We start from the raw sequence: 26,955 nt of genomic DNA on the forward strand, positions 1-26,955 counted from the left end.
GACTAAGTTTGACTGTAATGGGGTGGTAACAATTTACAAAGATTAAACTTTCGGGTGTTGCAAAACATTAAACTTGTATTACTCGTTCTACAACCGCTTTCCATCGTGGTTCTTTAATTAAATGCTTGTAGTGCATTTGCTTATTGGTTTAAGAAATACCCATTATAAGGGGGTGGGCGTGGTTATTATTTTCCCTTTTTCTCAGCGACTTCTAGTCTGCAAGTTTGTTTGATTTATCTTTAGCGGTTGAGAAGATATGTTTATTTTAAAAAAGCTTGCTCCTTAATTAAGTGTTTAGTCCATAAGTTTTTGTTTCATACAGTTTTGTACAGCTTTATACCGCATCTATTGATATCTCAATGAAATTTAGAAATAATCTCTTTAGAATAACAGTATATATTCTAGCCTGCAATTGTAAATAATGGATGATTTCCCTCCTACTTTTAATTTAAGTATTTACGAAAATGCTACACCCGAACTTTAGCCCTTCCGTACTTGTCCTTTTACTCCTAACGTTTGTTTGTATCACCCAAATCTTGATGATATATAAAATAATGATTTGGTTGACGAGATGTCTTAAGTGGCTGTCTGTCCGTTCAAGCAGTACCTTGAATAAGCATTGAGATATCTTTACAAAACTTGGTACATACCATATGTATACTATATACACTCGTGGCCACGCAAAGCTTACCACTATACTTACTTAAATTTTTTTAGGTTATTGGTTCATTCATTTTCTTAATAGTTGATTTTTTTGTGTTAAGTTTTTAGTAAGCAGAAGTAAACTAAATTATATTCTATATTTATAATTATAGTTTTTAATTTATTACGTAATAGAAATGAGTGAAACACAAACCAGCTTTTCTGTGCTTTTATAAAAGCGGACGATTTTTATTGTTTTTAAAGTAATACCGCCACTAAACTTCGTGTTTCAATTAAATAAAAATAATATAAAACATTTATTTCAACTATAGTGTAAATGAAATTAAATTTAAAAAAATTTTATTTTTTCATCGCCTGTCAGCCTCTTACATTTCGAGCTCATTTTGTAAAGATCACTAATTATACCCTGAACAGAGTATATTAAGTTTGTCACGAAGTTTGTAACACCCAGAAGGAAGCGTCGGAGACCCTATAAAGTATATATATAAATGATCAGTATGTCGAGCTGAGTCGATTTAGCCATGTCCGTCTGTCTGTATATATACGAACTAATCCCTCAGTTTTTAAGATATCGTATTGAAATTTTGCAAACGTCATTTTCTCTTCAAAAAGCTACTCATTTGTCGGAACTGCCGATATCGGACCACTATAACATATAGCTGCCATATAAACTGAACGATCGGAATCAAGTTCTTGTATGGAAAACTTTCACATTTGACAAGATACTATATATTCACGAAATATGGTATAGATTATTTCCTAAGGTAACAATGTATTCTCCGAAGAAATTGTTCAGATCGGTTAACTATAGCATATAGCTGCCATACAAACTGAACGATCGGAATCAAGTTCTTGTATGGAAAACTTTCACATTTGACAAGATGTATTCACGAAATTTGGTACAGATAATTTTTTAAAGCAACAATGTAATATCGGAAGAAATTTTTCAGATCGGCTCAATATATGTAGCAATTATTTCTAAATAAAAAATTTTTATACCGCAAAAAGTACCGCTATAAAGTGTTGTCAAATATGCACAATACTTGAAAATTTTGAGTGGTAAGTCTTTCGTGACCACGAGTGTAAATGTATGGTGGTCGGTATTGATGGGCGTAATCGGATCGGTAAACGAAAACATAAAAAGTTTCATAAGTGAGCATTTAATTAACAATAAACCTACCAGTACAGTTAAAATTGACCGTTTTCAAACTTTTGTATAGCTTATCCGTTTTTATACGTTATAACACCGTTGTGAAACTGTATGACAATTCGTAGAATATGCATATAATACAAGAATTTTTTTCATTGTTTAGGTTTAGTTATTTTTTCTATTTTCCAAGAAAAATTTGTTACGTGGCCTACCATTATCGGTCAATAAGACCGGTGGGAAAAAATATTATAAAATGTACAGAAGATGAAGCATTTTCTGTTTGCTCGTGGCATATATGAGGCAAAAAATTTGGATATCTTATATTTGAGGAATAAAAATTGGGGACAAGCTTTTTTTCAAAAACAATGAGTCAAACGACTTTACTGAAATTATGAAGTTTATACGATTTGGTAAGAAGAGCGAAAGAAGTCAGCGTTTACATACCAATAAATTTGCCATGATATCTGCACTATGGGATTGATTTATTGAAAATTCACAAAATTGTTATTAACCTGGTCCATTGTTGCATTGCTGTTGATGAGCAGTTGTTTCCGTTGAAGACTAGGTGTAGATTTACACAATATATGGCAAACAAACCCGACAAATTTGGAATGAAGTTCTGGTTGGCATGTGACGTCAATAGTAAGTACATAATAAATAGGCTTCCCTATTTGGGAACTTAAGGAGTTCGTTGTCCTAAGCCTGATGGAAAACTTTCACAGGATGCGGAAGGATATATATATCATTAGCTTAGAAGTTACTTACAAAAAAACTACAATTGTTCGAACAGGTGGTGGAAACAAGAGAGACGTAGCCAAAGAAAGAAAAGACAAATTTGGTGGTTTTTCAAGCATATTATATAAATCAAATTACATTACTTTGACAGTGTATAAAATAAGCCGAAAAGAAATACTTTATAATAGTACAAAATTTAGTGTAAATGTGGCAGACCAGATGGCAAAAATATATAGCGTGAAGTCGAAAAGTTTTAGATGATCACTGCAGTTATTTGTCAGTATTTTGGAAATAGCTGGCATAAATTACAAACAAACAACGCGTGGAAACATCGCTTTCGAGGCAAGAATTTTTGATCCAATTAGCCTCAGAACTCGGAGAAGTATATATAAAATCACAAGAAAAAAAGCTTTTACCAACACCGTCCTCAAGTTCTGATTTGTATTTACGAAAAACATGTCAATTAAATTTTTGTAAAACAACCATAATTTGTTCGAAGTGCGAAAAATACATATGTTTGCCGCAAATGCACATCCCTGACTAAAATATTTTATTTATTTATTGAAAAATAATAATACAATTATTATCTTCCAGAGTAAGAAGCAGGGGCTTACGGCTTACTGCTCTAATAAAACTACATTGTCTTAGAATATTAATATATTAGCCAGTAAAAGGTTAAAAAATAAAAATAATTGATGTTAGTAAAGGCAGTTATTTGGATCTAAGATAACTTACAATTAGATAATTTAATTAACTTTCTAAGGCCAGTTTTGTACAAAAATTCGGCTACCTTGTGGGTGTTTTCCTTAGAAAAAACCTTGAGCGTATTTGAAATGGGTTGGTCATCAAATAGTGCGTTTCTAGTTGCACTAAACTTAGTGCATTCATCGAGAAGATGTTTAACTGTAAACGATGGATAAGTGTAGAAATCGCAGCGTGGTCTATTTGAGCCGTTTAGCAGGTGCGAGTACGTGGCCATGGTATGCCCAATCCGAAGTCGAGTAAAAGCATTAATGTCATTTGTTCGGCAGGTGGGCGGAATATGTGGCTGCATGCCAGTGTATTGAAGTTCGAGTAATAGTTTTGCACACTATTCCAAGAATTTGTTTCCTGTTCTTTAAGGAAGTTTTCAACGAGTAGGAAGATATCTTTCCTCACAATATAATTAAAGGTAAATAATGGCTCCATTGCTACGGATTTTGCTTACAGATCCGCTAATTCGTTGCCAATAATTCCAGCATGACCAGGAATCCACATAATTTCGATTTCTTTGGCTTTTTGTATAAGTTTGGAGCGTATTTCAGAAATTAGGGGTGCCTTGTTAGTAATATTCATAATACTAGCAATAGTTGGCATACTGTCTGTGCAGATTATCGTCCTGTCGTTAGATTCTGAGGCTGCTAGTATTGCGTTGTATACTGCAACCGCCTCTGCCGTATACACTGTTCCAAAATTTGGTAGATGCCCTGCTATTACTGTTTTCCCATCGGCTTGGATCACAGCGAATGACGTCTGGTTCTTCGACTTTGACCCATCGGTGTAGTGCATTTTCCATTCGTTCCGAAAAGGAGCTCTGTATTCTTCAAAAAGGCGCTGGAATACTGTTGGGCTTGTGGTTGACTTGGCGTGATTTGTTAAACCGATAAGGAAAGATGAGTAGCTTAAGTCCCAAGGTGGTGAACTGACGGGAGGCAGAAAAGATGGTTTCGAGTCTATTCCTAAAACTTTAGCGTATTGCAGCACTCTGTGCAATGTTGGCGTGCGTCTTGGTGTTTTATTAGCGGCTCATATCGTTGTTACAGTGTCATATATAATACTATTTCTGCAGAGGAAGATCTTTGGGATAACCCTCATAGTGGTATAATCAATTCTTTCTTGTAAGGTAGGCATTCCAGCTTCGGCTAAGATGCTTTGAATCGGGGATTTTGGGAAGGCGCGTATACTCCTTCGAACGGCTGCATGATACGTCGAAGAGACCAGTTTTATATTACTCTTTGCACTATTTCCGTATATTGGTAAGCCATAGTCAATCTTCGACAATAGTATAGCCTTAGTAACATTAAATAAAGTGTTTGGGTGGATCAGGCAGTGTTTAGAAGATAGATATTTAACCTGACAGCTAGGCTTTTTTTAACCTAAGACAGTGCTCTTTAAAAGTTAAACGTTTGTCGAAAGTAATTTCGAGAAAACATAAGTTAGAAACATTTTAAATATTAATATTATTATGAACTAAGTTTAAATCCGTACATTTATGTTTGCGGCATATATGAAAATATTTGCACTTATTAAGCGACAGAGTCGCTCCAGAACAATTTGACCAGTTAGAGATATCGGTTAGTATTTTTAAAAATTTATTTTTAACAGTGTTTAGATTGCTTATTTTAGAATAGAGTAAAACGTCATCTGCAAATAGCAAATAGCATTACGGAAAGAGGGGATCCTTGTGGGATTTCATTTTGTTGGTTATCTAAACTGGAAAAAACGTTATTTACTTTTACTTTAAATTTACGGTTGGTGAGAAAAGACCTGATAAAATGGTATATTTTATTACCAAATTTCCATTTTTCTAATTGTCGTAGAACTAAGTGAGCTCCGACACGATCAAAGGCCTTTTCAAAATCTAGACTGAGCGTAGAGATACGATTGCGGGAAGACAAACCATATGAGACGAAACTTTCAAAAAGAAGGAGCGCGTCGGAAGTTCCTTGCCCCTCTTTGAAAGCGAACTGATGGGGACTTATTAAACTATGTTTGGAGGGATACCACATAATTCGTTTTGAAACGATTTTTTCTATTAACTTACTCATGCAACATATAAGTGAAATGGGTCTATAATTTAGAACTTCTGAGGACCGGTTAGTAGACTTTGGTATGGGAACAATTGTTGCTATTTTCCAGTTTTCTGGATAAATTCCGTTTGTTAAAATTTGATTGTACAGATTAATTAATCGTAATTTGAGCGGTGGAGGCAAGTTTTTTATCATATCGTATGAAATTCTATATGCGCCAGGAGTTTTCCCTGACAGATTTTCATATTTTTTATCTATAAAAGCGGAACCAAAGTTCCCGTCGCTAGAATACGTAGACCAAGTGGAGGCAAACTGTTCAGCTATCGCCTTGGGATCGAATATTGGACCAGTTGGGCTATTAACAAAATTTATATTGACTTAGAAAGGCGAGCCAGTTAGCATTTTAATGTCCGACCAAATCTTTTTAGGATTAGAACTGGGATTTACTTCTGTAGGAAGTTTTTCTAAGCACATTCGTTTTCCTTCTTTAGTTTTTTTACGAAAAATAGCATTTGCTTTTTTGTATAAAATCAGGTTGGCTTCTGTTCTGGAACGCTTGTATTATCTCCAATTATGCTCTTTCAAATTTCTTAAGCTCTCCAACTCCTTTGATCAGTAAGGAACAACTTTTTTATGGGGTGTAGAAACAGTTTGCGGGATTGAATGGTGCGTGCAGACCTTAATATTTTGGTGATATTAACCGCCTCTTTATTGACCCAGATTTGATCGCAGAACAGAATTGCCTTTTGCGTGTATTTAGGCCAGTCTGCTTTTCCTGTCAGGAACTTTGGTTTAGGAAAGGCCTTTGGAAAGGATGACGTTGCAATTTCAGTTACTATTGGGTAGTGGTCACTACCACACAAACTATCTAGCGTTCGGCTATTCACTTTTGGAGCTATATTGGTAGAGCAAACAGATAGGTCGATGTGCGAAAAAGAATTATGAGTTGAAAAATGAGTCGGGCACCATCGTTCAATACGGTAAGATTCTCTGTAAGAACTAAGTTTTCCAGAATTAATCCTCTTTGGTTGGTTCGGGGGGAGCCCCATAATGGGGACCACGAATTCATATCTCCAACCAGGATAACGGGCTTGGGTACTAGGGTGGGTCGATTCGGGATTCCTAATAGTGCGGAAAAGTTGCCTTAGTACTTCCTGATTCCAATGCAACTTTTGTTTTGAGATCTGATTGCAGCTTCAACCCCAACTCCGGCCTTTAAATTTCGGAAATCCCCCTAAAATCGTGAAATTGTCTACCTAGCGCCTGAAATACGCATTTCAGGGCAAAATGTACAAAACAAAAGTTATTTGTCACGTCATTTGCTACCGAAATGGTATACGTGATCATGGCCGTAGGACGAACCGTTCCCGAGATACGAGCGAAAATGCGGTGCGCCACAGCGCAAGGTGAAAATCGGCTTGCGGTCACACTTCTTGACGTTGATTTCGCCGAGTGCTATCACTCACATTCATTCACCTACGCCAAAGGACACGTTCGGATAGGTCTCTACACAAATATTTTTTCATCGAGTTCCTTCACTCTTGTCGGTAATTTCGCCGAGTTCTATCACTTACATTCATTTCCCTGCGCCATACGACACGTTCGGACTGGTCTCCACATAAATATTTTTTCATCGAGTTCCTTCACTCTTGTCGTTGATTTCGCCGAGGGCTATCACTTATATTCTCCAACAGAACACAGAACTCAAAATGTCTGTATCTAAATTTAAATTTCGACAGAAATGTCCTGTGTTTGGCATATATCCGTACAATCTCTCTGAGTCCCAGTTACCTACTTACCAGAATGTTCTTTTGTGTTATCAGTTTGAAAGATTTCGTATAGGGCGACTCCGAGGCGACAACTATTAACCTAGGAGTAAAGAGGTTACAGAAATAGTTGCAAAAAGGTTGAAAATTCTTTCAAAAAGTTATCTATTCCGATAGTTTCACACACCAGAGTTGTACAAATGCTCACCACATTCCATAAGAAATTTCTGACTCTTAAACAAATGTTTTTAAAGAACCCAATAGGTTTGAGCTCTAAAAGAGACGACTTTGTCCCTTGTGCAGGAAAATTATTTGACATCGCTGCTTGTAAATGTTCCTATCAACGAACAACCATTTCCCTTTGACCAGAGAACCAGAAGAATTGATCGCATTGGAAGTGTTGATCTACCTGAAACAAAAAAGATTACAAAGAAAAATGAACGTAAAGACAAGCTTTCAAAACGTCATTCAACATCAACACTTACCAGAAAAGTATCAGCTAGAACACGTGACCATTCAGATCAGCCAGACTCTCATACAGACGACAACAATGTAGGTGCGTCGCACATGGATTCTTCCAAAAACAATGCTGATGATGAATTTTCTCTTCCATCCTCTAAAACCAAACAAAACACACTAGTATTAGAACACACTGCGGCCTTGATTGTTTCATCTGGTTTTCTGGATGCCAAAAAAGCAGGTTTGATAAAAGGCGATCAGGCTAGCTTTGTCACTGACAAATGCAAGATTAGTCGGGCAAAAAAAGTGTTGGAGTTAAGCTCCAAAACACCCAAAAGTATTGACTCTGTATGTGGGCTGTATTTTGACGGCCGCAAAGACAATACACTTACACAAGTCAGCGAAGGTGAAAAGTACTACCGCGACACTGTCAAAGAGGAACATATTTCTCTTATAGGGGAACCTGGTTGTCATTACTTTGGCCACGTCACCTCTCCTTCCGCGTCAGCTGAGGATGAGACGCAAGCTATATGGCAACATTTACAAGACAATTCAGTTGATGTCGAACATCTAGAAGTTGTCGGTGCTGATGGTACACAGGTTGGAAAGGCGGAATCATTCGGAAACTAGAAGAAAGAATAGGTAGGCCATTACAGTGGGTTGTTTGTCTTCTACATTTCAACGAACTTCCATTTCGTGCTCTTTTCGTCAATGTTCCTCAGATTTAGCGTCGATGCATCCAGGTAACATGTGCAAATCTCGCTGGCTCACCTGTGCAAATAGAATTCTGAGATTATACATTTCTACTGACAAAACAACAAAGGAAATAAAGATTTTGGTCAAGTACATATTTACAGTTTACTCACCTTTGTGGTTCTCAATAAGATTCAACAGTTCAATCAAAGATGGCTCGCGCCATCTCAATGCTGCAATTCAAAGGTCGAGATACTTACCTGCTAAACTGCGCAAGGTTGTCGATTCATCCATTCAACAGAATGCTTTCTTTGCTCTTCCAGAAAACATTCTCCTTAGTATGATGATTGACGAATGGATAGAAGTCAGAGTGTTAGCCCTTGACCGTCTTCTGGCAGCCAGAGAAGCAGAGTCTGACACTGTAAGTGGAAAGGTTAGATGTAATAAAGTGCCAAAGCTGAATTTCAAAGCTAATAATTATTACGATATGATTAACTGGAAGACTATTACCTTGACTGTTCCACCAGTTCTTTGTTCAGTTTCTAACGAAGAACTCATAAAAGGGCTGTCGGGAGACACTGCAGAGGTATGGAAATTTAGTGACTTCCCCTCTCACACCGTGGCAGTCGAGACTGGTGACAGAGGCATCTTCTAAAGTTATTGGCTCCCAATCTCGTGATCGTTTTTTACGCTCTACACTGAAATCTAGGCAACAAGTGCCAAAGTTTAGTACAAAATCTGATTTTATCAATAAATTTGACACAGATTCAGACTAAAACAAGCCTGACATATTGTTGGTTGGGTTGGGCTTGGGAGGATCCCGAAGAGCAGCCACCTCCACGCGGTGGGTTCTGGGTGACCAATACAGGTTAGCTGAGAGCTGCAACAATTTTCACCTTGCGCTGTGGCGCGCCGCCTTTTCGCTCGTATTTCGGGAACGGTTCGTTCTACGGCCATGATCACTTATACCATTTCGGTAGCAAATGACGTGACAAATAACTTTTGTTTTATACATTTTGCCAAGAGATGCGTATTTCAGGCGCTAGGTAGACAATTTCACGATTTTAGGCGAATTTCCGAAATTTCAAGGCCGGAGTTGGGGTTGAAGCTGCAATCAGATCTCAAAACAAAAGTTGCATTGGAATCAGGAAGTACTAAGGCAACTTTTCCGCACTATTAGAAATCCCGAATTGAAAAAAGTCCGGAATCGACCCACGCTATTGGGTACTGAGGAGAGAATTTGCTGAAGCTCAGTAAGCGTGAAATTTTGTTGTGGGGAATATACAAGCAAATAATGGTAAATTTAAATTCTATGGATATCTGAATGGCTAAAGAAGCTATATTTGAATGGATTTCGAGGCATTTATGTGGAATGTCTTTTCTTACTAAAACAACAATACCTTGTTTGTTTGTTAAATTTTGAGGTAAATTTAAGAAATAGCTAACATACTTCTTTGGTACAAAAGCGTCTTTATTTACGGAAAGATATGTTTCTTGCAAAGTAATGACGTGTGGTGAAATTTCTTTAATGAGAATTTCAAGTTCAGTGTAGTTGTTGTAGAAGCCCTTTATGTTCCATGGAAGTATGTATATTGAACATAGAGCAAATAGGACAAAGAAGAATGGATTAAATTTCTTCATCGTCGAAAGTTGGCATAATATGATCATGGTCTGGTGACTGTATTGTTGAGTAATTAATGGGTTGGTTTGTGAGTTGTTGATAAAAGCATTTGTAGTGTGGTTAGATTGTAGTTCGCTGATAAATGAATGAGTGGAGTTAGTAGCTTGCGGTGTGGAATTATTAGCAAAGCTATTAAGAATGCTGTGGGAGGAAGAATTGAGAGAAACAACTGGGAGAGATTGAGAGTTTACTGGATTTATTATGTTGCTTTTTTCTGGAACATAATTTAGTTTTAGAGCGTAAGAAGAGGTTGCTGAAGTATTTATGTCGTTGTTGACGTTTGGAGTAAAATGTGTTTGAGCAGTGTTAGTGCTCTTTACAGTGTCAGGGTGAGACTCTTCAGAAGAAGTTTTATTGGATTCGGAAGGTACATGATTGGAATGGGATGTAGGAAGTTTTGAGTTGTTGTAATTGTTTGATTCGGTTTGTTTTACTTTTTCTGCAAAAGTAGTGTTAGGAAGACTGGGCACTTATGCTTTATGTAATTTTATAGCCTCACGCATCGTGCATTTGTTCTCAGTTTTAATTTTGAGGATTCCTTTAGATTGGATGTACTTTGGACAAGTATTAGAATATGATGGGTGCTCACCAGCGCAATTAGCGCATAAGGTGCGCAAACATTGTACTGAGCCGTGGGGAGAGAAATTACAAGTTTCACACGCAGGTTTGTTGTTACACCTTTTAATGGTATGCCCTAAGAGTTGACATGATTTACATCTCATTGGATTTGGGAAATATGGTCTTACACGTGCTGAGCGCCGTGAAACCTCCACTTTATCAGGTAATTCATATAAGTCGAAAGTAAGAAGGGTAACTCCAGTGTGAACGAAGGTATTGTCCACCTTTTTTTGAATTTATAGACTCCTACTACACCTGGCTCCTTCATGTTTTCAATAATTTCATTTTCAGGGACATTATTGAGACATGGTGCAAATATTGTAGCTTTGAAAAAATTAAGGTTGTCTTGATAGCTTACTTTTACTTCGCAAATTCCATTCAATCGCTTTGTAGTTAAAAACCTTTGTGCAATTGTTGGATTTTTTACCAGTAACAACAAATTAAATATATTAGAAATATAAATAGAAATTATTTCTTTGCTTATAGCTTCCAATGCTTTATGCACTGCAAAAACACGAGTATTTTGATATTGGTTTTGTTGAATCACTTGCTGAAATTGTAAGGAATTTTGGATTGTTCTGTTTGGTTTTAGGTAGTTCGGGAAAAACTAGGGGTTTATATATTGTTTTTTTACGTTTTGCTTGGGGACATTCCGCTAACAAAGCGAACCTATTGTCCCCCAAATTTGGTGGGCCGGGGGCCATTGCAGATAATTAAAGCACAGACACTTGTAGTGAAGTTAACACGTGTGTTGTTAGAACTTTAAAATTACGCGCACAAGAATAATGCTTAGCGGAAAGCAGAAAATTGATGAGCACCACAGAGAAAGATTAGCCTGAAAATACGTCCACTCGCGATGAGTATCAGTCGGAGACTGCAGACTAAAATAATATGTAAACAATGTGGGGAAGCTGAATAGAGTATATTATGTATGCATAACATTTTGTTTAAAAATTCTATTATTTGCTTTTTTTATAATGAATTTTAGAAATTATGTTAAAAAAAAATTTGACGAAACTTCATTAAAATTGTTTTGCTTTACATACATATATTTAGCAATAAATCAAAAATTACCTTTAATAAAATCGATAACTTTTAAAATTACCGGTCAATTTGACAGCGCGCGGTGGGCATAGGTCGGAAAAAAATTGCTTAAAGCGGGCGTGGCCCTTGCTGATTAGAAGCAATTTTTCCTACATAAGTAATGAGTAAAATTAGATAATAACGACGCTTACTCCCCATGCAACGGTCATCTTTAAAACTTACCATAACTCACTGAGTAAATGTCCAGCAAACATTAAATTTCTCAACAACAAGATTGTAAAAAATGGGTCAGCAACTTCTTGACCAATTTCATTTTGTTATAGGCACTTTCCGGGATGACCTTCAACTGTCGCATTGAATTTGTTTTTATCAATCATCACCATCATTTTAATTATCAATTGAGTCGAAGCGTGTTCCCCGAAGTGGATATTTCAGTGTGAAGAAAGGTAAAAGTCATATGGATCTAAATCAGGGAGATTCGGTACTTGTTCAATGATATTTGTTGAGTGTTTGGCCAAAATTAAACACAAATACGTAAAAATTTTTAAAAACACTGGTTGGCAGATCGCGCTAATTTTTGGCATCATAATTAAGGACAGTTATACCAAACCAAAAAAAAAATTTACCTGTCTTTCATATAAGCGGATGATATGGAAGAAATGAAGAATTCAAGATACTTTCTTGACAGAACCTCTTAATTGTCTTTTATTTATTTCTACCATTATTATCAACAACAGCAAAAACTTATCATCGCCCCTTTCCATTACTTTATTAATAATCAAAATAAAAACTAAAACATTCTATATATTCAAAATATTCTGTAAAAAATATTGCCGCAATGTTGCTGCAAACAATCAACACACAAGTAAAAGGGTTGCCTGTGTTTCTGTAATTATTTAACAGTTTACAACCGCCAATAAATTGAATTTCTTCTGGATGTTCGTCCAAATGAAAAATTTGGGAAATATACGGACATACCTTTCCCTATATAACGGTTCTGATGAAAACTCCTGAAAGTGCGATAACTCACTAACTTAACATGTCAGAGATACTAAATTACACACATACTTGTAAGATGCAACTACATAGGAGTCGGTGTCAAATTCCTCAAGGCGACATTTCACATTTCCAAACCTACTCGATTTATTTCAATCATTTTAAGTAGGTGACACTATCCTGACATTTCCATGAAACAGTGTGAAAATAGTATCCGTTGGACTACAAACACACCTACTTCCTATATAACACAGCTTTATATTCCATCTGATTCCTTAAATTTGCCGTAGACACAGCAAGCACCAATCCACAAATCGATAAACCACTTTGCACAAAGAGTGCCTTTGATAGCATATCTTAATTCAAAAATTGTCCAAATCGGTTAAAAAGGTCTTGTGTCGGTTTCATCGATTTCTTTCAAATTATAATAATAAATTCATCAAACATGTGGCTATCGCCCGAACTGGGATTTTTTTTTCAGAAAAAGTAGCAAAAAATTACAAAATTTTTGATTTTAAAGCTTAAAAACATTCAAACAAATTAATTTCAAGATTTGTAAACTATCCTAGTTTTTGTAATAGCTTCCTATCTACAAATTAACATTCAATTCCTTTTTTGGTTTTAGATTAGTCAGTCTGCTGTAATCATGGACGCCGATTGTCTACCTTTTATTTTCATACTGCTCTTTACTGCTTTCGTCATGAAAAGTCGGAGGACCAAGATTTGCTAATACGTTTCTTCTTTGTTACTTTTGGAACTGGTGTTACGGCTATTGATTTGCATCTACCTCGTCAACCACTAACACCATGAATGCATGCTTAGCAGGACTTTTTATAATGGCTGAATTCTAAATCCAGCTCCAAGGACCAAAAAAAAGCAAAGAAATTGATTCATTCAAATTATTTAGAATCTGAAAATATAATTTTTCACACTTATCAGCTAAAAGAAGATAAGCCCTACAGAATTGTTATAAAAAATATTCACTTTTCCACACCGATAGATGACATTAAACTTGGCTTAGCTCAACAAGGCCACATTGTGAGAAACATTGTTAATGCTAAAAGTAAAGCAACAAAAATGCCAATGTCAATATTTTTTGCTGACCTAGAGCCATCAGCAAACAACAAAAGTGCATTCGACATTAATCGCTTATGTAATGCAGTAGTCAAAATTGAGCCTCCCCGAAAATTTAATGACTTAGTTCAGTGCCATCGTTGTCAGGAGTTTGGACATACTAAACGCTATTGTAAAAAGCCATTCAGGTGTGTGAAGTGCGGTCTAGACCATTCCACCGCTCAATGCGAAAAAGACATCGGTACTCCACCAAAATGTGTACACTGCTTGCAAAATCATACTGTCAATTACAAGGGTTGTCAAGTCTATCAGGCACTTGTATGCAAAAGAGATCCAACTAAGTCGACTAATAATAATCCAAGGCCTAAAGTCGGTACTAGTTTAAATTCCACTTTACTTTACACCAACTTAAGCTACGCAGATATCACAAGAGGACAACAAAGCACTGCTGCATGCAGTCACAACAATTTAGAAAAGCTAGAAGCTCTGATCTCTAAACAAATTGAGCTGACCTCAGCGCTATTAACCATGATGTCTTCCCTTGTTGCAAAATTATGCAATTAAGTCTAAAGATGGCTATCTGGAACGCCAATGGACTAAGTAATCATAGATTAGAAGTCGAACATTTCATTGTAACTAAAAACATAGATATACTTATGATATCCGAAACTCATTTCACCATCAAGTCTTTTTTTAAAATTAATGGTTACGACCTTATTACTTGCAACCATCCTGATGGTAAGGCACATGGTGGATCTGCTATTATTGTCAAGTCCGCTTTAAAATATAAGATACTAGAACCAATCTCGTTGCCTTCAGTTCAAGCAGCCTCTATTGAAATCACAAGCGTTAATGGAGGAATCGCCATAACCGCACTTTATCTACCTCCGCGTTTCAAAATAGATAAAAAGTCATTTATTACGTTTTTCAATAAACTGGGCAGTCGATTTCTGGCTGGTGGTGATTTCAATGCCAAACATACATGGTGGGGATCTCGTCTTACTAATCCGAAAGGACGCGAACTATACAAATGTATGTATAACAGAAAAAAATCTTAACGTTCTTTCTACCGGCAGGCCCACTTACTGGCCCACTGATCCTAACAAGATACCTGATTTAATCGATTTTGCTGTACACTTAGGAATTGATTCCAATCTCCTCGAAATAATCAATGATGACGATCTTAGCTCAGATCATTCTGCTCTCATTATTAATTTTAATTCGCCTGCTTTAGTCACTGCTCAGAAGCAGCGTATATTAAAAAAGAGATCTGACATAAAACTTTTTCAAGCCCGACTTGAGTCCAATATTAATCTCAACATGGAGATTAACTCAACAAGAGATTTAGATGATGCTGTGGAAATATTTACCAACAAAATACACGAAGCCGCCTTTTTAGCGTCAACGAACAGTTGTAAAAAACCTTGTCGAACACAAAGAAATAGGCAACCATATTCTGATGAAGTCTCTAAATTGGTTAAACACAAGAGGCGACTTCGAAGGATTTGGCACAACAGCAGGAATCCAAATGACAAAACAGCCCTTAACAAAGCAACCAAGGAGCTTAAAACTAAGTTGGCTGAACTTAAAGAAGAATCGATAGGAGAATACCTCAAAAATGTTGATCCAAACAAGGACGGGGACTATAATATATGGAAGGCCACCAAATACCTAAAACGGCCCACCGTAAGACAGGTTCCGGTAAAAGATGCCAGCAATTCTTGGTGTAGATCAAACACAAGCAAAGCTCATGCTTTTGCCAACCATCTGAAAGCTTCATTTGAGCCATTTAACTTCAACAGTACCAGCCAACGCCGGGACGTTGAAGAATACATCGACAGTCCATGCCCAATGGATAAACCTCTAACAAGCGTAAGACTCTCAGAAGTTCAGTCGGAAATTTCGCGGATAAAAGATTCAAAGTCTCCAGGTCACGACAATATCGACGCATGGACAATCAAAAATCTTCCCAAGAAATGCCTGTTATTTCTAGTGTTGCTTTTTAACTGTAGCTTCAGGCTAAGTCATTTCCCTACGCAGTGGAAATGCGCTGAAATAACTATGATACCAAAGCCAAACAAGCCGGAAAATGAGTTATCTTCATATAGACCAATAAGCCTACTGACAATATTCTCGAAAATACTCGAAAGAATATTTCTTCGAAGACTACTGCCAGAGCTGGAAAGGCAATCGATCATCCCAGATCATCAATTTGGTTTCAGACAAATGCACGGAACACCGGAACAATGCCATCGTATTGTGAAATCTATACTTTGTAGTCTGGAAGAGAAGAAGTATTGTTGTGCGATTTTCCTAGACATTCAGCAGGCGTTTGACAGAGTCTGGCACTCAGGCCTACTGTACAAAATTAAAAAAATACTACCTACCCCGCTCTATCTCTTCCTCAGATCCTATCTGAGTTTCAGGCATTTCTACGTTAAAATTCAAGACGAAATCTCGGATATACACGAGATAAAAGCAGGAGTCCCCCAAGGTAGTGTTCTGGGACCAACGCTCTACACAGTTTTTACCGCAGACATGCCAATACTAGAAGACGATAAATTAACAGTTGCCACCTACGCAGACGACACTGCTATACTTTCATCCTCCTACTCGGCTAGTGAAGCTGCTGAAACCGCACAAGCACAGCTAGATCAATTGCAATCCTGGCTTAGAAACTGGAACATCTCGGTAAACGCCTCAAAATCTGCTCAAATCACCTTCACATTGAGAAAAGAAGAGTGCCCCAGCGTAAATCTTAATGGAGTCATAATTCCTAAATCCAATAGTGTAAGATACCTCGGATTACATTTAGATAAAAGACTTACTTGGCGTGAACATATCAGAGCCAAGAGAACACAGCTCAAAATTAAAACAAGAAAAATGTATTGGTTGCTTGGCCCCAAGTCTAAACTTAGTCTGAAAAACAAAATGCTTCTCTACAAAGCTGTGTTAAAACCTGTATGGTCTTATGGCATTCAAATTTGGGGTACTGCGAGTAAATCCAATATAAATATTATTCAAAGATACCAGTCAAAAACTCTTAGACTGATTGCTAAGGCTCCGTGGTATATCAAAAATATCCATCTCCACAAGGATCTGAACACATCTACGGTGATTGACGAAATAAAAAGATACAGCTCTAAATACATCACAAGACTAAATTTCCATCCCAACACACACGCCATAAACTTATTAGACAACAGTGAGGACACACGACGACTTCAAAGACTGCATCCTCTAGACCTGCCCTTTAGATCGTAAGAACTAATTAAGTAGTTAAGGCAAAAATAATCATACGATACATTTACTGATCACCCTTACTTTAAGGCCAAATTGCACTTAATGCATCAATGTGAATTATATCAGTCAATTACATTTACTTATTGTTTCACGACAGATTGTAAATAAAGATATGCAATATAAAATTCTGATTTCATTTTGGGGCTTTACGCCTGTATATAATATTTTTAATTATATGTAGTTTTGTTCAATACCGGTTATTTACGGTTATTTGTATCACTGCAAACTAATCCAGATAGATATGCAGTTAGAGATCCACTACTGACGCACTACGAGAAGTCTGTGCAGTAAGTGGCAAAAGATGGAAAGAAATAATCAATGCCATGGATGAAATACGGGCCCCTGAATACCTCATAAACATAATAACGAGTTATTTTAAAAACAGAAAGCTGATTTTTGATACGGACGAAGGCACCAAGAGCTACTCTATCTCGAGTGGAGTACTCCAAGGCTCAGTGTTAGGCCCACTATTGCGGATTTTTATGTATGACGGGGTGCTAAGAAGACAGCAACCAACAGACGTGAAACTAGTAGCTTTTGCGGATGATCCCATGGTGTTAGCAGTCGCCAAACAATTAGCCGACCTGAGTAATAAATATAGTATAATGAGTGCTTAAATAGTCTACGCCAATGGTTCTCTTCTATGAGTCTGAAACTGGCGGAGGAAAAAACAGAAATTTTACTCTTAAGCACTAGGAAGATAGAAAAACGAATAGAGCTCACCATAGGGGAAGTGCGAGATTACTTTGCAGCCGCAATTGAAGTATCTGGGAGAAATATTAGATTCCAAATTAAAATTTAAAGAACACTTGGAATATTCTTTCGCCAAGACAAACAAAATGTATAATGCCCTATCGAGAATGATGACCAATAGAGGCTGTGTTTCTTCCTGCCGGCGATTCTTAATAGTGAAAGCAATGAGTTCCGTAATACTGTATGCGGCACCAGTATGGATACAGGCAATTGATATAAAAGCGTATGCTAAACAAATAATTGCAGTGCATAGGCTTTTTGCAATTCGGGTAATAAGTGCTTTCCGGACTATATCAACAGACGCTGCTGAAGTATTAGCCAGAATGTCGGCCATTGACGTCCAGGGAGATGAACTCGAGCGTTTATATCAGTTATCAACGCCTAAAACAGTATCGGCAAGGACAGAGGAGAGAAACAAGAGTACTAAAATGTGGCAGAAGCGGTGGAATTCCTCATCCAAAGGGCGCTGGACCCATCGACTTATACCAGACATCCACTCGTGGATAGACAGACGACATGGGGATTTAGATTTCTATCTGACCAATGTGTCAGTCGACTGATAAATGGAAAGCTGTCAGCGAAGCGTCAGCGTTCATAATGACCAAACTGAGATCTTTTCAACAGACTAGACGTCCGTCAGTCCGCGCAATAGAGGAGACTTAAATGTCTTGTCCCTCCCACGAAGTAGTACCTCGCCGGTGGTTCCGTGGGAGAGTCCTGAGTTGGGAGTAGGTTAAATTTAGCGGATTAAAGTTCCGCACTTCGGCTTTCGATGCTTCCCCCTACTAGAAAAAACAAATATATGCAGTTATACGTAGGTTGCGGTATATATTTCTGGCCTAATAATGTAAATAGGCATATTTATCAACGAAAATGTTTTTTTTATTTATTTTTTTTTTTTTTTACTTAATTTTTTTTTTTATTTTTTTTTTTTATCGATTGCTGTTTTGTTTCGGGCTCATACGCATAGACCCATTATTCGTCACCTGCACTATGGTCTGAAATTCAAATTTTTTGGCATAAATTAGAAGGAGTGGTACTAGGCCATTGAAATTTCGCATACAGGTTATATATGACTTAGTTAAGAAAAATTCCAAGAATGGATAAAATTGGTCATTCTCCAGGGGTACCTCCTTTGGACCTATAGTAAAAATTTTTGAATTTCAGCTCCAAAAATTGCGATATCTTCACGAAAGTTGGTAAATATGTTATTCTTGTAATGCGCATCGACGATACCAAAAATATTTGAAATCGGCCAGTCCCTAGGAGTAGCTCCCTTGGACCTATAGTAAAAATTTGGTTTCATAAAATGAAAAATTTGCATATGATAGACAAAAGTGGTCAAATAATTTTATTATCCAAATATTTATACATATGTTTTTACTGAAACAATTATTTTTATAATACCATTGACTGTACATCTGAAATGAGAGAGAAGTTACAGAATTATTAAATTCACTTGAATATAATATAAAAAGTTATATGTACCAAGCAAATCATTCGAAATCACAGTCTTCCGTATCTAAAACTAAAGCGTTCTCCACAACGTCTGCTTCCGATATATCGGAATCAGAATTATCCGAATCGTATTCAGATCCCCCTGGCAAGTGGTTGAAAATTTGAAACTCACTTGAAGGTGTAAGCAATTGTATTACTTCTTCTGGTAGCTTCTCTCTTTTCCGATATTTTTCTCTAACGGATAAAGACAAGCTTGAAAGAAGGGGGTCTGAGGAATCCATTGCTCTATTGAAAACATCAGTCATATTATTTTTTCTTGTATTTTTTCTTGCATGTGCGTTGCGATCTCTCTTGCATAATTTATTTCGAGCTTCTGACGCATTTTCACCAAAACAACCAACAGGCATTACGCAATTTTGTATAATCTGTGAGCCGTGAACCAATATTTTATGAACTGTTGCTGACATTGGAAACCATAAATATTTTTCCATGTACAAGAAGGCAGTTCTTTTGCAAAAATCTTCAAACTTTGTGGTATCTATAGGATACTCGCAGGAAATAGCAATTAATATAACTCTAAAGTTATTCAAAATTTCTATATCAATATTTGTAATTAAAGAAAGGAGTTCCAAATTGTTAAATACTTTCCTGGCAGTATTGCCGTCATTTGATGTTCCACCACCATTTGCTTTAGGCTTATCTACATGAAGGCCCATTTCTTCCCAAAACCTCTTTTGTACTTCTTGTTTACGAAGTTGGAATGCTTCTTTATCTGAAGCTTCCCTTATTTGCCATTTTTTTAATTCGATTCTATAAGCAATGTGTACAACGAATTCAAATACTCGAATCCATGAATGTAGTGGGCTAATACCATATCTAAGAGATGTAAGTTTAGGTTTAAAAACATCAGAATTAAAATTTTTAGTTGTTACGAATTGTTTTGGTGTAGCACCACATATTGGGCATTTTTGATTAGAATTGGTGTTTGTTATAACATTTAGTACTTTTCCATCAATCAAAGTCATATGCAAATCATAATTGACAATAATTTTTTTTTCCGTTATCAAGATAATATTCAAATGGATTTAAATAAGATATTTGCATATCTAGCTGACTATTTTCTGATAGAATTAGAGCCGTAGATTCTTTTGCTAATTGCATTTTTAATGGCCTGCAAAACCGCACTGATTGCGTAGTGCGATTCCTCCAAATAATTTTGCCAGAACTGTCCAACATTTGTAAAGGTATAATGGTAGTTACAAACAGTGATTGGTCAAAAATTTGAGGTGTACTTGTCTCAAACCTTTGTTTAAACATACTTTGTCCCCTTGTACCGTCAAACCCATAGCTAGCAATTAAAACAACATTCGAAATTTCTGCCATGACGTGCAAGACATCTTTTTGGAATAAAAGAATGCGTTGTGCGGTATGGTCTAAGATATTTTGCAGTGATACTTCTGCTGAAGACTCCGACACAGATATCTCCTTAGGCCGGCAAAGTAGCTTACATTTAATTACTTCCTCATAGCTTGGATATATATTGCAATTCCTTTCTTTATTTAACAACCTCATGTTGATATATTGTCTTTTGCTTAAATCATTTTCAAGTAAAAATGCGAGAGCTTCTTCCGGAGTAAGTGGAACTGCTTCGGGTTTTTTGGAGGTAACAGCTTTTCTTATTTCGCTTTGTTCTGCTTGATGTACAGTTTTCTTTAAAATAAACGCTAAATCACTTTGTTTTGATTTTTTTGCCGCCACAGCAGCTGCATGAATCAAAAAATCAACATCGTCATTGTTTTCACAATAAAGATCACTTGCCAGCTTCCCCTTAAGCGGATCTTTTGCATCTGTGTAGCTAACCTTTGGTCGTCCTGCTTTACTTGAGCAGGGTTTTTCAAAATCATTCTCAGAAATTTCAATAATAGTTGTTGCGGAAACCCACTAGGGGTATTTCTCTTTAAATCTATTAACCATACGATTACATTTTGATAATTTTTGGCTAACATATGCTAATAAATTTTGTTATTTTTTTTCTTATTTCATCTTTTTTCTTTAAACTTAACTCATTAGTATTAATTTTTTTAAAAACCCAATCCAAAACAACATTAGTTTTGCGATCGCCCTCTATCCAAACTTTAAGCATTTCTTCATGTTGGAATTTGAAGGTTGCTGAAAATTACAAATATACCTAAATGGGGCAAAAACGGGCCAATGTTACATACTTGCTTTTAAAGAACATACCCCAAACTTCCACCGAACATAAAAATCTGGAACAATACGGGACAATACTCACAACTTTCACTCCACAGAACACAGGTTAATACGAAATTTTCGGTTAAAAAAGCTATCAAACAAAACTCCACACTATTCAGATATAACACAATAAACCACATTTTTTTCCATTAAGTTAAAAAATAGATACCTTTTTTATATTCTTCCATTATAAATTTATTTCTTTTTTTTCCTTTTTAACTATTATCGAACAGCTGTTTTCTTACAATATTTTACTGAACTGTTTACAAGTTTGTTGTTGCTTCAGAAGCATCATGTTTTACAGCTCATATTTAGAACAGAGTTGCCATATCCAAATAATTTTTTGTATATTTTAGACCACTGAAATGTCTCAATTAATACTGCGTACCTATTTTTTTGAAATAAGAAAAAGTAATTTTTGGATTTATGCCAAAAAATTTGAATTTCAGACCATAGTGACCTGTGACGATCTTATAAACGTCTTTTGAAGCACCGCGATCGTATTTTTTCAGCATTTCTTTACAGCAATCCACACGAGCCTTTTTTTGAGCGATTGTCAAATTGTGCGGGATACAACGAGAACAAACCTTTTTTACGACCAGGTGTTCATGCACAACGGAACCTTCACGGAATTCGTCTTTGAGCAAGCGTCGGCCACGATTGAATTCGTTGTACCAGTTTTTCACAGTGCTATAAGATGGTGCTTCATAGCAATACAAAGATTTTAGTTCATCGATGCACTCTCGTCGTAATAATCTACGTCGAAAGTTGTGAAAAATGATCGCACGAAAATGTTCACGAGTTAATTCCATTTTTTGGCCGAGATGAATTTTTTAATTCCCTGTAAATAAAACAATTCACGATTAAATGACAAAACGTTCTGAGTGATGTTATGCTAAAAAATGTCAAACTTTCCAATGGAAATGTCAGATTGCACCTGGCAACACTTAGTGTTGCCCTAGGCCGGAATATATATAGCAGCCCTCGTATAGATAATGATCAGGATGTGGAAACTTGTTGAAATACATGAGCGTAATCACACCATTGCCATACTCATAAAACGCAATAACTAAGCACTAAATTATTATAGAAAACTATAAAAGAATCGCCTTAACGAGGGTGAAAACAGGTAACAGGTCGTATGATAACCACGTCCGGTTTTGTTGAAAACTTCTACAGTGCGATACATCTAAATGCATAAAAGACATTAAAATTTACACACAGAATGGCTCAAGAAGGCGTTCTAGGAACTGGTGTTAAGATTTGACCATGGTTGTATTGCAACCCACCTTTGGATAAAATCATATATCTCCGAACCTACCAGACCTATTCCAACCAAATTAATAAAGTATGTAATAAGTAGGTAATATTATCATAACGTTTTTAAATTTCAGTGCGAAAATGGGCGACCAATCGACCAATAACTACTACCTATATAATTATTATTATTAATTTTAAGTTATGCAAAGCAAGCACCAATGAATGCATCGGAATAAAATTTTGCCCGAATAGTGCGTTTAAAGTTGACCAATTTATAACCAAAAGTTGTCAAAATCGGACTACAATTGTTCAAGCCCCCATATATCGAATATTTAGACGCCAGTTCCCACCGCGAAAATTTTGTCGAACGATTATTATGATAATAAAATTAAATAATTCGTAAACTTTGTACTTCCGTATATTTTTCCATGATGAAATTGTAAACATTACGGAATACGATGAAAAAACTCACAAATCATGACATATTAAAAAAGTCCGAAGCGACACTTAAAAGTCATATGATTTTAATATAATTTTTGTTGACGCAAATATATAGTATATAAATATATTGGATGATGGAGTCATGTGTACAGTGGCCAGAACGATTCTTTTAAATATGGCTCAAACAGCTCACGACTTCCGGTCTTAGATCATGTATCCTCTGGGTAGCCTAAAAACATCCGTTTGAAGGCGAGCTAAAGTGAGAAGGCGAAACATCCCCTCCACAGGGTTGTGCGCTGTGTTTGGGACCCGTCATGTAAAAAAAACTACTAATAACAAAGTACGTACAGCCTCGGATGAGAGACCCCCCTTTTGACCTCCCTTTTGCGGGCATGCACCTGGAATGTCCGGTCATTTAATTGGGAAGGCACCGCTGCCTAGCTGGTAGAGTGAAGGCTGATATCACCGCCGTCCAAGAAATACGATGGACAGGACAAGGACTGAGGCGAGTAGGTCGTCGTGGCATTTATTACAGTGGCCATATAAAGAAGCGCAAGTTTGGCGTGAGATTCGTGGTAGGAGAGAGACTCCGTCGCCGAGTACTATCATTAACCTCGATGGATAAACGTGTAGTCTCAATCCGCATCAAAGCGAAGTTCTTCAACATATCACGGATTTGCGGCCACACCCCTACAGAAAAGAACGCCAAAGTGAGCAAAAATGGCTCCTATGAGCGCTTGGAGTTCACCTATGAGAGTTGCCCCGCCATGATGTCAAAATCGTACTTGGGGAAGGTATCTTTGGCACAACAGTCGTTAACTTCAGCCTCCACGAAGAAACATCCCCAAATGGGTTGAGGCTGACCGACTTCGTCTTGGCCAAAAATATGATTATCTGTAGTAGAAAACACGTCTCGAGTGTGTTAGACGTGCGTACGCTCCGAGGTCTTAACATGGACTTGGATCACTATCTTGCTGCAGCCGAGATTCGCACCCGCCTCTGTGTAGCAAAAACAGCACGTCAATAAACACAAGGAAGGTTCGACGTCGAGCAGCTGCAATTTCAACAGACTGCCTCGCAAAGTTACCAGCGACCGCAACATGTGCGGGATGGGATACAGAACAACAAGGCAGCGGGGACCGATGGATTGCCGGCCGAGCTATTCTAACATGGCGGCGAAAAACTGATAAGGAGCTAGCATCAGCTTCTTTGTAAAATATGGTCGGACGAAAGCATGCCTAACGATTGAAATTTAAGAGTGCTCTGCCCAATTCACAAAAAGGGGGACCCCGCAATCTGCGCCAACTACCAGCGGATAAATCTCTTAACATCTTTTATTGTGTGAAGGATTAAAGCCCACCGTTAACAAACTGATTGGACCTTGGATCACATGTCGCTGTTGACAGTCATGACTTCGAACATCAGCCAGGTTCGAAATCCAACGCAGAATATTTCTTGCTAATAGGAGCTACTTCGAACCGAGTAGGCATTTGAGAAGTAAAGTCCCCTCTCGACGAACAAAAACCAAACTTTATGAGTCGCTCATAATTCCCGTCCTGCTATATGGTGCATAAGTTTAGTTTGGACGATGGCAACATCTCAACATTTGTGTTCCTTTGCGCGTTGACAACGACGAATACCGCAGTCTATGGTACGATGAGCTGTACGAGATATACAACGACATTGACTCCGTTGTACGCCAATAAAGATGAAAAAGGAGCATAAGACTTGGATGTACTCAAATGTACTTAAGCTGAAATGTAATATAGACGTGCAACGGAGCACTTTTGGTTATACTCTTGCAATTTGTTTCTACAAAGTACTTGGATTTAGATTTTAGTTGTTTTTAACAAATCTGCTAATTAGGAAGTGGGCGTAGTTATCGTGGATTTTACCTTCTTTTACGCTGCGGAATAACTTTTTAAAAAATTTCTGTGCTAATTTATGGCATTTTTATAATGGAGTTTTGTTGGCGTGGCAGTAGTCCGATTACGGTCATCTACGAAATTAACCAAATTTTTTTGCTAAGGAGCACGTGACTAAGTTTCATTACGATATCTCAGTTTTTAACTTAAGTTACAGCTTCCGAAAACAGACGGGCGGATGGGAAGGCAGACACCCAAACTTCAACTCCCTAGTACTGATCATTTATATGTTGCCTTCTCATTCACACTGATTTTGTCAGTTAATTACAGCGGTTTATATCTGGCATCCCACCTTTTCTGATATCAGCTGTTTGAAATTCCCTAATCTCCATCTCTACCAACTTAAGGGGGGAGATACCTTTAGTACTGTCAAAAAAGATATGTTTTTCCAATTTTATTATGGAAGAAAAAAAAACAGATCACATCCGATTCTGCATATATGTATGTATATTAAGAGATAGTATTGAACTACAAAATAAAAACTATTTTATGTCAAAAACAAAAAAAAACAAAAATGGCGGAAATATCAACGATCCCGCTGATTGGTATTTTTTTTGCGGCTTTCAACTTTCTGGCTAGGACTTTAAAAAAAAAAACTTTTTTTAATCTGGAAGCTTTTATCAAGTGCATAGTAGAGGGGTTTTGATATTTTCGACAAATCGGGAATGTCGACCAGCATTTTGTAAAAAGTGCAAATTGTTGTTTGAGATCAAAATACGTAAACAGCTGCCAAAATGTCATTTTTTTCGGAAAAGCGATCTATCACGTACTTGAGAATAAAATTATCTATAAAATACGCCTTAGTTCAAGTAAATCGGTTCAATAATTTGCTAGCAATTTTGACGGCCGGATGAAAAAAGTTAGTTTCGAGAAAACGAGCCTCAAAGCATGAAATGCAATGGTTCTAGGCCCTATTTCTTCGAAAATATTAAGAGGAGGCCAATGAAACTTCGGGACTATATTTTTGAATAGTTATTCAATTGATTAGGGCGAAATTTTTTTTTAATTTTTTGGAAATTCTAAAGGTATCTCCCTGGTAATCAGAGAACACGTTTCTGAGCAAAATGAGAGCCAACAAGAGAGTTTCGTATCATTTTATCCATGCTCGCGACGTCGTTGTTGAACTGTCATATTCGAAGTCGTAAATAATTTTATCTATCTTAGTACCAGTATTAATACCAACACCAATGTTAGACAGCGGCTGCGGTGGGTAGGTCATGTCATCCGAATGGACGAAAAAACTAGAGCTCTGAAAGTATTCGCCGTAGTACTCGTCGGGGAAGCTGAGGAAAAGGAAGACCTCTATTCCGTTGGAAAGACCCGGTGGAGAAGGACCTAGCTTCGCTTGGAATCTCCAATTGGTGCCACATTGCAATAAGAAGAAACGACGGGCGCGCTATTATTAACTCGGCTTTAACTGCGTAAACGATGTCTTCGTCAGTAATGAAGAAGATACCATCCAATTCATTTCCTTATCAAATTTGCCAATCATTCGGCATTTGATTACATTTTTCCATCGCAAGCTTCTGTCTTCTGGGACATATATAGAGATACCATACATCGCATTCGGATCGCTAATCAATATTCCAATTTAGATTTTTCATCTGAAATATATACCGAGGCGATAATAAAGATTAAAAATATTTGCATTCTGATTATACGAATATGAATAATTTCGGTATGCCCTCACTTTACCGCCCCGCGATAAACATCATTAACAACGAGATTCAGCGCGAACAACCGCTCAATAATGTCACTTTAACTATTTTCATTGAAAATAATAAGCAACTGCTCTCTAAGGAACAAAATAATATATACGATCGAATTAACTTGTCAATTTCTGCAGAACCAAGTGGATCCCTTTTTTGGACGCAGTTGGTGTTACTCACCCATT

At 37.0% G+C, this 26,955-nt stretch overlaps 2 protein-coding genes across 4 annotated transcripts in view; both read right to left on the bottom strand.

The window, feature by feature from the left end:
• LOC126764112 (uncharacterized) overlaps positions 1-21,467 on the bottom strand; it is a 423,412-nt gene extending 401,945 nt beyond the window's left edge. The window contains exon 1 of the mRNA XM_050481908.1: positions 18,866-21,467. Coding sequence (XP_050337865.1) covers positions 19,221-20,207 — 987 coding nt within the window. The 5' untranslated portion in view covers positions 20,208-21,467 and the 3' untranslated portion in view covers positions 18,866-19,220. The remainder of the gene's footprint in view (positions 1-18,865) is intronic.
• The window catches only part of LOC126764234 (acetylcholine receptor subunit alpha-like), a 192,349-nt gene that overhangs the window by 42,941 nt on the left and 122,453 nt on the right, over positions 1-26,955 (bottom strand). The window lies entirely within an intron of this gene.

This window comes from Bactrocera neohumeralis, unplaced genomic scaffold (assembly GCF_024586455.1).
Source record: "Bactrocera neohumeralis isolate Rockhampton unplaced genomic scaffold, APGP_CSIRO_Bneo_wtdbg2-racon-allhic-juicebox.fasta_v2 cluster09, whole genome shotgun sequence".
Classification (NCBI taxonomy): Eukaryota; Metazoa; Arthropoda; class Insecta; order Diptera; family Tephritidae; genus Bactrocera; species Bactrocera neohumeralis.